This window comes from Aedes aegypti, chromosome 2 (assembly GCF_002204515.2).
Source record: "Aedes aegypti strain LVP_AGWG chromosome 2, AaegL5.0 Primary Assembly, whole genome shotgun sequence".
NCBI lineage: Eukaryota > Metazoa > Arthropoda > Insecta > Diptera > Culicidae > Aedes > Aedes aegypti.
The window spans coordinates 196749943-196763344 of record NC_035108.1 but is presented as its reverse complement, the minus strand read 5'-3'; the positions used below and the strand labels follow the sequence as shown (position 1 = coordinate 196763344).

Sequence of the window (13402 nt, the reverse complement as noted above, 5' to 3'; positions counted from 1 at the left end):
AGAGTTGAAAGTGCATTAATTGAAAGAATAGCATTTTTATGAAAAAAGGCGAAATATCGGATATAAATATATATACATTACACCAGTATTCATTTTAGATATGAAGTCGAAAGAAAAATGTATGTTTTGAAGAAGACTCTTGACAAACGTGTTATAAACTGCAATGGCCATAATCATGAGAATATAAGTTTTGAAGTAACAGCCTCAGATCAAAAGAAGAAAGAATTTCTTATGAAAATGTATGCAATTGTATTTAATATTAGAATAACTACAAAGCGCTGCAAATGATATAAAGACGGTAATATTACCTATCATAATATGAGTGAATTTTTGTCTACATCAACAGCATTAGAAATAAGGAAAAATTTCTAAAACATTAGAAAATACTGCTGATAACATGAAAACGAACCAATCTTCACATCGTCGTGATGAAATAACAAGTCGATTTTATCATTCTCAAACATTTATCATCAAAATGTACCAACTAAATAGTTGATCGATCATTGGACCGCATTAATAAATCCTGCTCACCAGCGTTGTAGCATGCTGATTATGTTAAGTTCGCAGTCCGGTAAGCCGTTTGGCTTTTGGCCAAATGACCCTTTCGACGCTACTACCTTCTGATATTTTGTTAGGAATTAGTTTGATTTATTTTCAAGGACTATCTTAAGAATTTTGTAATTTCTTTAAAAACTCTGGAATAAAACCTTATTTGTGCAAACCAGATAGTATGTGCCTCTACTCCTATATGAATATGTATGTATTCCCTAAATGTAAGAATAATAAAGTCAGTTATCACAGGACTATCCCCATGGCCTACGTACTCCGTGTATTTTTTGCACCTCAACCCGTATGCGAACAACCCTTGTGAATTCTCTCGGAACAATTTCAGAGGGTATCTTTGTAAGATCTCCTAAAGTAGCAACTAGAGAATTCGGTTGAAGGATAAGTCGATTGGTGGGTTTTTTTTTTGTTCATTAATCTACTTATCATATCGTACGCCTTTTCGTCTACGGCTACTTCCTGGAATCGCTCAAAAATCTTCGAAATGAAAACCGAAAGTTATCAAAAAAAAATGTTCCAAAACTTCGTCAAACGCCCTTGAGTTCTTTCAGAAATTCTTATTCGTCAAGAATGATAGTAGTGTTTGATCCTTCGACCTTGTCGTTTACTCCTGCAGGGGCGGGCGATGAAGGCAGGATTGAACATGTCGCACGTCGGTAGCGTAGTAGTGAAAAAAGTGCCGCTATCCGTTAGTATTGTTTGATCTATTGATCGCGTCGCTTGCTCTTGCGTGGGCGAGTGATAAACAGTGAATTATATCAAGAATCCGGTTAGGCGTGATTATGTCATGGATCGCATCACCAACCATTGGTGACTCCCAGATCCCTATGTTATCCCACTAACCCAATATTCTTTCCATGACAACTGTGGAGATGCAGAGGTATCTAGTAACAACGGTAGTCTAACTAACATTCCTTCCCTTCCACAATGACCGTAAGGACGTGACCGGCGCCGTTATTGACATTTAAAATTTGAGCTCTCGATTTGTGCACATTGAAGAATGGTAAGCTAATACTAAGCCCCATTCATTAATTTGAAAGAAAACTAGCCACTTCACTTCACTTTACTGAACATTTTATTCTTTCCGATGTTTACACTTCGAATTTAGAAAAAAAAAATACTGATACGTGCAACGCTTTGTGCGCTGATTTTATACTCTCCCGGTCATTGTTGCTTATTCTTCTTCTTCCGTCCGGTTGTCGTCTCAGCATCATGTCGTTGCATGCCCGATGGGCGGAGCTAACGTCGAATGATTGCACAACATTCGCTCTCCCTGGCTGGAGGCTGTCATTCGTCTTTCACGTGTGGGCGCGAACAACATGCCTGGAAAAACTCCAGGAAGAATGCATGAAACGAATCTAGAAGGGTTTTTTGGGAAATATTTGAAATTATTACTGGATGAATTTCTGAAGAAATCTTAAGAGGAATCTAGGGAGCAATTCCTGTAAGTATCCTTAGTGAAATTCCTTTTTTTTTAAGAGAACCCTAAGGAATCTCTAAAGGTAGCTCTCGAGAAGTTTGTGGTTGGATGGTTGAAGATGTTTTAAAAAAAGAATCTTGGAGGATGTGCTTGGGAATTCAATGGAAGAAGCACCGGATAAAATCCTAGCAGACTTAACACTTTCTTGTAAAACATCTTAAAAATTAAAGGAATTCATGATGGGGTTTCTCTGGTAAATCTTGTGGTTATTCTAGGGAAAATCCAGGTTGTTTTTTTAGGTTTCCGAAACAAAATATTTGGAGGAATTTCTTAGAAATCTTTTTGGGGGAATCCCATAGGAAATAACCCCTAAAAGAACACCTGAAGAAATCTTCGGAGTAATATCGGAATCTTCGTGCAAACACCGATATTATTTTTCATAAAATTCCAAAAGAAAACCATGAAAAGTGCATACAGCACTACGGGAAATATTAGGTACCGTCGATGGGGGTGACAATGGGTCTAGGGGGTGAGATTGGGTCAAAACGGAAAAATATGTTTTGTGAAATATTTCAGCTAATAACGCTGATATTACTAAAATTAATAATTCATATGTTAGGGAACACATTATTACACATAATTCATAACAATATGCAGTTTTAGAAATAGTAGTTTTTGTTTACTACATAAATAAACTTGCATGTTGAAACTAGATAAAATTTACAACATTAAATTTCTGCTGTACAAAGTATCACGCATGTACTCTAACCTCTATCGTTGTATTAGTAGAATGTTGAAAGTCTTTTCATTACACATCACAGGTATTTTCCGAAATCTGTTTGATTTTCCCACAAAAAAAATATTTTTTTCGGTACGATGTCTAAAACATTGAAAATGGGGGTGAGATTGGGTCAAGCAAGAACGATAGTAAATGAAATTCCAAGTCAACTTTTTTGACATTTTACGGTGCCGGGTGTTCTCTTTTTTCATTAAGATGTGTTTATTCTTTCTAAATACAGCATCTCTGAAACATCAAACAAGTCTACTTGAGTATTCCGTGCATTGAATAACAATACAACGCATTTTGACAACTTCTCAAACCAGCAACTGTGTTTCGTGCGCAGCAACATCGTAAATTTTTATCAATTGGGTGTTTTTCCTAAATTTGATTATTTATCAGTGTTTTCATATTATAAAAAACATCTCACGGAACTACAAATGAGTTGGATCGCTGAAATACTGGGAATATGACGTCAACTTCTGCCTGAAATTTATTGATCGTGGAATGTCGCACCGAAATTTAACTATTTGCGAAGGTTTAAAATAATCACTGTTTCAGTACACCTTTGGGGAAACTGAATGGGCTTTTTAGCAATGGGGATGAGACTTTGAAGACAATTCGAGAGAAATACCAAGAAAATTTATGTAAATTTGACAATAAATGTTGGGTTTACATATTTTTTCTCATAGCTCTTCAATTTTCAGTATAATCTTTCTTTTAAGTGGGTTTATCATACTTGTGAAACATCTTAGATATCTTTTTGTCTTGTTTGCATCGTTTTTTATCAATATTTTTCAGTTGTGAATGGTTTCGAAATCATATTCTCAAAAACAAGTTACTTTAATTACAGTGACCCAATGTCACCCCCTCTATGGGGTGGGATTGGGTCATTTTTCATTCACTTGTGGTACCGCTGTGAATAAATATTTGTCTTTAATTTTTTGAACAGTTGTTAATGTACCATCAAAGTACATACACACCAAATTTGAAGTTTATTGGAGTTAAATTGCAATAGTTATTCAAAAAATAAATCGCACATATCCCTTTTTGACCCATTGTCACCCCCAACGACGGTACTTGTTGTTATGATGCAAATAATTCTCAAAAAATATTCTTAGAGAAATGCCTAATCTCATTCTATTAGGAAACAAACTATTATCCTCCTATTACCGCTACGATTATCTTGGTCCTTAACGTAATATTGTTATTATTGTGATTATTTGATTGATTATATGACCTGCAGGGAGTATGTATTTCCATATCTTACTCAAATCATCACAGGACATCATCAACAAGTGTACCACTTTTTCATTTCGATATTTCTTTTCCCTTCTCTCGTTACAGTGTCGGCAGCCGCATTGTGAATCCGGTCAAATTCCTTGGCCGTTGATGTTGCATTCAAAGTCACTCCAATCAAAGAGTGCAACAGCCGGAAATTGCTAGAGCGCAACATTCACTGGATGGAGGAAGGAGCTCCAGGAAACGCCACCCTCGGAGAATGACGAAAACTGTTTGAAAGCATTTTTTCGCCCTTTCATCATCTCTCCTCCTTGCAGCTGTTGCTGTAGCTGTTGAGTTGTCAGAACCAGTCGACGAGGAATATACCGGCAGGACAGGCAACCATCACAAATATATACTTTACGGTCAAGCACGTTGGACTGGGCCGGGCTTCATGAGAAATACGGACGGAAGTGTAGTGTTGAAAGTGTTGTGCTTGGATCGTCGTCTTGGGGAAGTGAGGTCCGAGGTCGCCAAGAGGTGCGGGGTTTCTTCGGGCAATTTCTAAAAGTGTGCGGAATGGAAAAGCAGCATTGCTGAGGGAAATTGTGAATAAACAGAGCAGTGGTGCGCCTTTGGTGAAGAATAAACGCTCGAAGCTGTTTGCCGGTGGAAAAGTAAGATTCTCTTCTTTTTTGTAATCAAGGCCTGCGGGAGGGGCGTGGCAGTGACAGTGTTGATGAATAGTTTTAGTGGGATGTTTCCGTCTTTGAGCTGTTGCATTTCGTCCTTTAATAACGGAATGTTTTTTGTGCTTGCTTCGTTCTCTTTTCAGATTCAAACATTGAATTAGGTGATTAAGCGAAAGTGCGGTCTGTGTAGTTGATCGAATTCTATTCTCGTAGGAATCTCTCGTTAGTGAAAGTGACTGGGTCAATCGTTGTTGTGTTTTTTTTATTTGAAATTCATCTATCCGAAATTGTCGTCTGCATCACTCACCGGGCCCTTGTGAAGAAGGACCATTCTTCTCATCAGCAGGAGCAGCGCAATTTTTAACATTATTGGTGGAGGCTCGAAATGGCTGGATTGTCTATTAAGGTAAGTGAGCTTGGTATCAATTTAACCGTTCTGTCAGGTCATCTCGCTTGGGAAAACCAATTTGATATGTCGTATCATCTGTCACAACAAAGAAAGTTAATCTTGTAAAAGAAGATAAGCGTTCAATAAATTGACAACTTTTAATCAAATTCCATGTCTAATCATAAATGGATCTTCTCTTCTGTGAATAAAGGTAAAAAATGCTGACAAACATGCGTCTGAAGAGCAATCGATCATGCGACTTACGCCCTTATTCTAGCACATGCTTGATATGTGAGTAACTAATAAGCAAATCATTTATAAGGTTTAGTCACAGCATGACTTTATTATTATGATAATTTTTTGGCATTTACCTTGTACCTTTTAGTACCTTGTACCTTTTAGTTCCGCCCGAAATGCTTATCTTTGACAGATACGCGTATTTCGACTACCACTTGCAGTCTTCTTCAGTGTCAGTCAGGATACGAGTAACCAACACTGAAGAATCTGTCAAAGATAAGCATTTAGGGCGGAATTAAAAGGTACAAGGTATTCCAATCTACTATTAAGCTTCTCTATTGAGATTCTGCTCAGAGGATTCGAATACATTAAAAAGAGTGGAAGGTACAGTTTTCGGAGATAGTCTAAAAAAACGAGGAATTTAAGTAAAGTACACCTTTCCAACACGCATAGTAAAAATATATTGGGCAAGATTACACTCCTTTATATATAACCTTTCTGATAGAAATTCCACCAAGATAACCTGTACAGTAATCCCTGCAGGGATTTTCACAGGGATCCAACAAGGGATTGCGCAAGAAATTCCGCCAGGTTTTCTTCCTTATATTCCTCCAGGATAAACATTAGATCTATTTCCAAAGTTTAATCACCGCATGACTTTATCATTATGAGCTTTTATTGGCTTTTATCGGTGAAAGCGATACTACTCAAAGTGGAAGGGAGCAAGGAAAGTAATGAAAGAATATGATGGATAGAATCGCAAGCGAGCGACGAGAGAAATGAATAGAAGTTGAAAACTAACAGAGGGCCATATATGAACAACACAATCGAAGCGACAAATCGTTGCCTAACGTCCTGGTTGTGAACGGCTAGATGTTGTAGCGTTGGTCACTACTAACACTAGACAGGCAAAAATTTGTCGCCTCGACCTGTTAACTATATTGTTCGGCGGATGTTTCAGTTCTATCGATCGGTGGCATATTTTTCGAGGATTCATATGAAACGCGACTTTCATATGAATCCTCGAAAAATATGCCACCGATCGATAGAACTGAAACATCCGCCGAAAATATAGTTAACAGGTCGAGGCGACAAATTTTTGCCTGTCTAGTGTTAGTAGTGACCAACGCTACAACATCTAGCCGTTCACAACCAGGACGTTAGGCAACGATTTGTCGCTTCGATTGTGTTGTTCATATATGGCCCTCTGTTAGTTTTCAACTTCTATTCATTTCTCTCGTCGCTCGCTTGCGATTCTATCCATCATATTCTTTCATTACTTTCCTTGCTCCCTTCCACTTTGAGTAGTATCGCTTTCACCGATAAAAGCCAATAAAAGCTCATAATGATAAACATTAGATCGCAACCACCTTTTTCAGATTAGATCTTCAGTAATTCATTCAGAAATTCTACCAGAAGTTTTCCTAGGGATTCTTTCGAAAAAAAGGTTCCTATAGGAATGCTTCCATTCATTCATCCTGTAAAATGTTTGCTGGAATTCCACCTGGAGTTTATCCAATAAATCCTCCAGGGATAACTCTAGAATTTTTTTCAAGGATCCTCGAAGCGATTTTTCATGGTGCTATTTAGAGATCCCTTGAGAAATTGTTCAAGACACTTCTCCTAGGATTCTTCTAAGAAAACCTCTATATAGATCCCTGCCGAGATGTCCCCAAAGATTTCCCCATAGAAATGCTTCTATGAATTCATCCAAAGGCACCTATAGGGATCCTGCTATAAATTACTTCACGAAATCATCAAAGGATCCCGCAAGAGTTTCCTACACGATTTTTTTATAGAAACCTCCAGGGAAATTGCTGCAGAAATTACTACCTGACTTTTTTCCAGGGAAGTTTTCCCAGAAAGAATATTAAATCCCTGTAAGTTTTCATTAAGGAAGTGCGGGAGCTTTTTATTGTAGGAGTCTCTGGAGAGATACCCGGGGATATTCCTGAAAACCTTTGAACATTTTCTGGAGGATCCTCTTAAGAGAAATTTATAAAGAAAAAATATAAATTAATAAAGGTTTTTCCAGCAACTCCTCTGGAGTAATGCTTGAAGGAGACTCTAAAAATATTTCTGTAGGAATTTTGAAAAGTTGCTGAAAGAATTTTTGTAGGCATCTCTGGAGTAAAGGAATAGAACCTTATAAGCACTGATTAAAAAATACGATTGCGATCGAATGTTTTTATTTTTAGTAGAATCTCTAGAGAAATTCTTGTAGAAATTCCTGATGATAGTCTCGGAGGAATCCCTGGAGAATTCAATGAACAAATTCTTAGAGGAATTTGTGGAGTTATTAATTGAGACGTTACTGCAGAAAGTTCTGAGCAATTTCAAAAGAAATCCGTGGAGGAAATCTTGAAGCAATTATTGGAAAATACAAAGGAATCCTTGACAGCATTCCTGGAGGAATCCCAGGACGTTTTCTTGGAGTCCTATCTGACCCGTTCCCAAAATTGTGGTTTCGGTTGAGTTTTCGAAACAATTGAAGATAAAATACCTCTTTACATGTAGGTATAATTTGTGAATTTTGACTCATGGAATGATACTGATTGATTTTATTATTTAAATTTAATAAACTGGCTGTTTTCGAACAATTGCGGGTAACCTGATATAAAAATTGAATGTTCGATATTTGCCATGGCTATTTAAATCTGGATAAATTATCTCGAATTTTGAGCTATCGTTTTATTTCAGTATAGGATGGTTTGAAAATGGTCACACCCTACGGGCACCAGTTACCGAATATTCCGGCTAAATCTAACTGTTGGTCCTCTTGATTCTCTTGTACGTTGGAATATAAAGAAATATGAAATTTGATTCGTCGTACCATACGTAAATTTTTGAATACGATATGTACCAGTCCCTTCTGAAATAAATTGTTGGTACCATTGTGTCCACTAAAAGATTCTTATAAAAAATTCGTAAATAATTCAGTCGTTTAATTTTTTGTCGAAGTACCCTAATAATTATTTGAAGGTATTTGAGTTGGAAACCCTGAGGAAGTTTTTGGAAAAAAATCTTGATGAAAATCTCAATGAATGTTTTGAAGAGTTTTTTAAAGAACCCTAAGGTATTTTTAACGGAAACATTTTATATTGAATGCGTACAAAAGCTCAAGAACTTGAGAATCTTCAATATTCAATTTTAAAGTTATTTGGTTCAGTTTGATTGGTAACAATAAAATAAACTATTCATTGACTGTATAATTCGTTCACATAAAAATAAAAATAAAAAGGAATATTTACAGGAAGTCATAGAAATTTCACAAAATATTTCAAGTATTATTTCTCGGTATTACTGCAAGAACCAATTCAGACTTTTTTTTTCTTGGCATCTACTAGTAATTAACTCAAAATTAAAAACAATCAAGGAAAGTAATGAAAAATAAAAACAATCCTGAAGGTTGCTGGTATTTTTCCAGGAAATTTACTACGAATCCCACTACGACTTTTTTTCTTAATTTCTTATAGTAATTCATCCAAGAGTTGTTCCAGGAGTTCTAACAGGATTTCTCCACTGATTAACTCAAAAAGTTTTCACGAGGCTAACTCCAGAAATTTATTATTCCTAGAATTCTTCCAGCGAATACTTCTTCCAAGTTCGATTTATTCATCTAGAAATAAAAAAAAAATCTTTAAAATTTTTAAGACTGGCAAAACCCATCTTAAAAAATTGTTTGATGAATCTCGAAAAAACTAGTGAAAAGTCTTCAAGGATTGTATAGAACAATTTGTTGAGAAAGTGGTGAGAGATTTCCTGGAAGTACTAATGAAACGAAGAATTCCCTATAGGCTTCCAGAAAACAATTGTAGATTTTTTTTTTCGAGGAAATATTTCCCAGTAAAACCTTTGTGAAGCCTTGAAGGAAACGCTTAAAAAATGAGTGTGCAATCTGGGTATGGGAGGATATGCTGTAACGTTTAATAGACGATGTCCTCAAGGAATTTCTAGAAATCGTTGTTCTTGAGTTTCCGATGAAATCATTTCCTCGACATTTCTATCGGATGATTCCTGAAGAGAATCCAATACATTCTTGCATAAATTTCTGAAGGGTCTTTGATAGGATTTATACGATAAATGCCTGAGAAATATTCCAAATGATTATCTAAAAATAAAGAAAGGATTTGTTGAGGGAAATCGTTTGTTAATAATATTCTTTGATAACGACAATAGTGACATTTTTACAATCAATAAATAAATCACACATTGATTGCTACGACCATCAGTTATGAAATCACATACGTATTTGTTCGAAACGTGTAATATATGAGCGAACAATTCGTTCTTGCAGAACATCGAACAGTTCGCGCGAATATTGAACGATTTATTATAATCAAAGCGTAGGATCGAATGGAACTGTTAAGGACTTTAGAGTTCTAATAAAGTTCCGGGGGTAATCTTAAGCAGTTTTGAAGCTAAATAAAAGTTCCAGTGTGAATTTCACCAATGCATCGGACAAGAGCTCCTAGCAAGTTCGTGATGGGCGTACTCATGCTCATGTGATATTTGTATCTGCATTGTTAAATGCAAACAGCTGTACACAAACTATTTGATTTTCTAGTTCCCTTCGTCCAAAAAACGAGTAAATCAAGGCACCCAATCCAAGAAGCGTGAAAACATCACCCATTTCCAACACGCACACTGGTCACCAATTTTGTAAATCAGGATCAAAATGCCATCAATCACGTGAACGGACATAAACCAAAATCACTCGCTCCTTCCAAAAAACAAGAACTTCAAACGAGCCTTGAGCCTCTACTAACTGTTCCTTGTTCTAGTGAATCGAAACAATCAGGTTCCCATTTGGAAACTACACCTCAGCTTATCGTCTGCTAGCTCGTTTAGCTCACCGCAATTTGATCCAAACACGACTTCGACAAGTCCTATGTCCGTTTAATGGTCCTGTCTGGCCATGGGTAGGTATCGATGGGAAAACAACCATCAAATGGTCATTGACACGATAAAACTATCAATCAATAACTACTAAACACCTGCTCGATGGAGGAAGTGCCACCCTATCACATAAAAGGGCCCAATTTCGAAGGTGATGATGCTTCACTTTGGCACCTTGTTGTCCAAATCCGTATACTTCCGAGGGGTGGGCGCCGAATGTGCTTCTTTTGCGTTGAAACATGCATTACAGTAGTCTTCCAATAGGGGTACTGATAAAGTTCTGTTTCGTATTAGGGTAGGGGTTCCTTCTTAGCCGAGTGGTTAGAGTCCGCGACTACAAAGCAAAGCCATGCTGAAGGTGTCTGGGTTCGATTTTCGGTCGGTCCAGGATCTTTTCGTAATGGAAATTGCCTTGACTTCCCTGGACATAGAGTATAATCGTACCTGCCACACGATATACGAATGCGAAAATGGCAACTTTGGCAAAGAAAGCTCTCAGTTAATAACTGTGGAAGTGTTCATAAGAACACTCAGATGAGAAGCAGGCTCTATCCCTGTGAGGACGTAATGCCAAGAAGAAGATTCTAGTGAAATAATAACACAAATCAGTTTTTGTTTCCACTATTGTCATATATTTTACTTTAGAGATAATTGAAAGTTCTACTGTATAAGGATTCAGAATCCACATATTGCAAAAGTCCGCATTTCGGCTAAAAGCTGTACATCGAATAGCTATCAAGTCGTTGCCCACCTATTCTATTATTATCAGTAGAATCGAACACACTGATTGACCCACTCTCGGCGGCCGTTGAAAATATCTATACACCATATGGGAGTCGTGTCCTGGCAGCAAGTAGCTTGTGGGTGGGGAAGTGTGTAAGCTTACGAGGAGAGCCTTTTCCACGGAATTGGGCACCGACTCGACTCGACCACAAGCGACTCGCCCTGGTCCTCGATTTGGAAACAATGCGTGCGTGGGAGTGATCGAAGTAAAATTTATGAATCATTTATCACTTTATGAATCACTTGACACTTCAGGCCACTGCTGGGACAAGTGTTGGAGAAAGTGATGGAAGAGAAGGGGGGGTTGGAGGACTCGTTCTAGGCTCTGCGAATGTCAATCAAATGCTTATTTTAAGAGCTTTGCTACTCCTCTCGGTGCTATGATATGCCGACGTGGTGTCACATGTGAGTAATGGTCGATAAGCGACTGATTGTTTGTTCGCCAATGATCGGTCAATTTGGGGTGATGGACGATGTCAAAAATTAAGACATGTTGAGGGTGGATAGGAGCTGGAATGATGCATTATTTTTTTGTTTCGTGGTGCTATTTCTTTTCTCGGGAACAGGCTCGATACAAACAAAGGGTGTTTTATTGAGTTTGAACCATTCTCGATGCCAGAAATAACAGCCCTAGGCAATCAGTGCGCATCGTACCTTCGTGCTGTGCGTACACGAATTCTCTCTGCTCTTGAATGTTTTCTAAAACTACCTACAGCAATAAAACAGTACTCCTCAGTGCTACAAAAACAACACTTTTAGTAATATTTTTTCTACTATTGATCCCTTTACGGTCCTTGTTTGGACCCATGCCTTCGATTTTTCGTTGGACCCGTTGGCGAAAGCTAGCGGTGGTAATCCTTCTTGGCCACCGTCTTGGGAAAAAACCTCTCGAAGGATGTAGCAGTACCATGAATTTGTAAATAAATAGCATCAGTAGCAAATGTAATGAACATCACCATTGAACTACCCCTTGAACTCGATCGCTCAGTTTGAGTGAATAGTAATAGAACTCACTGAGCTCACTTGCTCCACACCGCAGCTCATAAATTAAATGAGTTCCAACTAGCCTTCTGGCGCCAAACCTCAGCACTGCTGAGTCAGCAGTCATACGATCTTTGTTGAAGCGACCATGTGACGATCCTCCGACATCGACCTGTCGAGATCGTATTGAAGAATCGTTGACCCGGCCTTTCCTATTCATAATCTTGGGGAAAGGGGATGCTTTGAATTTTACTAATTCAGATTTTCTTTCGTTTCCCTCGACTAGTTAGTAGTTAGTAGAAAGTGCGTTTCTTGCGGTTTTGTGCAAGTGTAGACTTGCGGATTAAGCGGTAAGATTTTTGTGCATAATGGTGTAGCGCCAGTGTTCAATACCCGCCATCAATTTTTTTAAATAGATTTGTGGCACGTTGCGAGCTCGTCGCACCACCCCCATTTTGATAGCGACCGTTTTCGACCCCGCTTTCCTGCTGCGAAGGAAGTCCCGGCGGTACACGTGGCCGGAGAGGGCAGCGTACGTTACTCCAAGCAACAAGGCCGGTTTCCACCGGCGAGGTTCTCAGCTCCGACGACGTTACGTCCGAGTGAGAAACAGCGAAGGTAAAAAGTTCCCCGACCGGACTCGATCCGGTGACCACCAGCGTGAGAGGCGAGGACCGTATCCACTAGACCACCGGTGGTGGTGATCGTTGGTGAGACGGCCGTACCTCGTCGTTGAAGACCACAAATCTGCGTGGGATGCGCCGTTTAGAACGGCAGGCAAGACGATCTTCGAGCAAGTAGCATCAAGAGTCGAGCACCGGAGAAGAGACCGCGTGTAGTACACGTGGTAGGGTCAAATGGTCCAAAATACCACTTTAAGGATTTGTGTAGTTTTCTCCTAATGAGATCCACATTTTAACGCCATTCGAAGTCCCAACAGTAACTTTACAATATTTGCTAGCTACCATCATAGAAACATTTCCCAAATTTGAGTTTTTTTACGGGTTTAAATCGTGTAGAAAAGTTGGTTGAAAAATGGGGGTGGTTCAAAATGACCTAATGGATGAGGTAGAATGCCATTTAGTATGGAGAACTAGTAGTTATCAACCATGTTTCTCCATGAGTTTGCTTTGTGGTATGGAAACGCTCATTCCTTAATGAAATCATCGGAAAACCTTAATGTTTAAGCAAAAAAGGGAAAATGTTGAATTTCACCGGAAAATTAAGGAAAAATCTATGAGTTTATGTCCAAGGTTTGTGGTGGCAACTCTTGGGTAAACATATGATGGGCAAAGAATACAAATTGAAACGTTCTACGAATGATTTAATGAGGAGGGCCATTTTGCCCCATCAGAGTTAGACAGCGTCCAAATCGTAAGTAGCATGCAGATTCTTTTTCCCATGCGCATGGTGAGATTGGCCCCTAGCCTTAGCCAAAT

General features: G+C 38.4%; 1 protein-coding gene across 24 annotated transcripts in view; it reads left to right on the top strand.

Annotated features, from left to right (window-relative positions):
• Nucleotides 1-13402, top strand: part of LOC5575494 (glucose transporter type 1) — an 816694-nt gene that overhangs the window by 515708 nt on the left and 287584 nt on the right. For 23 of the 24 annotated variants that reach the window (XR_002500247.1, XM_021843626.1, XM_021843625.1 and 20 more), the window contains 2 exons: nucleotides 4110-4660; nucleotides 4819-5081. Coding sequence is in view for 2 of the 24 variants with exons in the window: in XM_021843642.1 (XP_021699334.1) it covers nucleotides 5061-5081 (21 nt within the window). In the remaining 22 variants the exon portion in view is untranslated. The remainder of the gene's footprint in view (nucleotides 1-4109; nucleotides 4661-4818; nucleotides 5082-13402) is intronic. The other variant, XM_021843627.1, reaches the window with a different exon arrangement.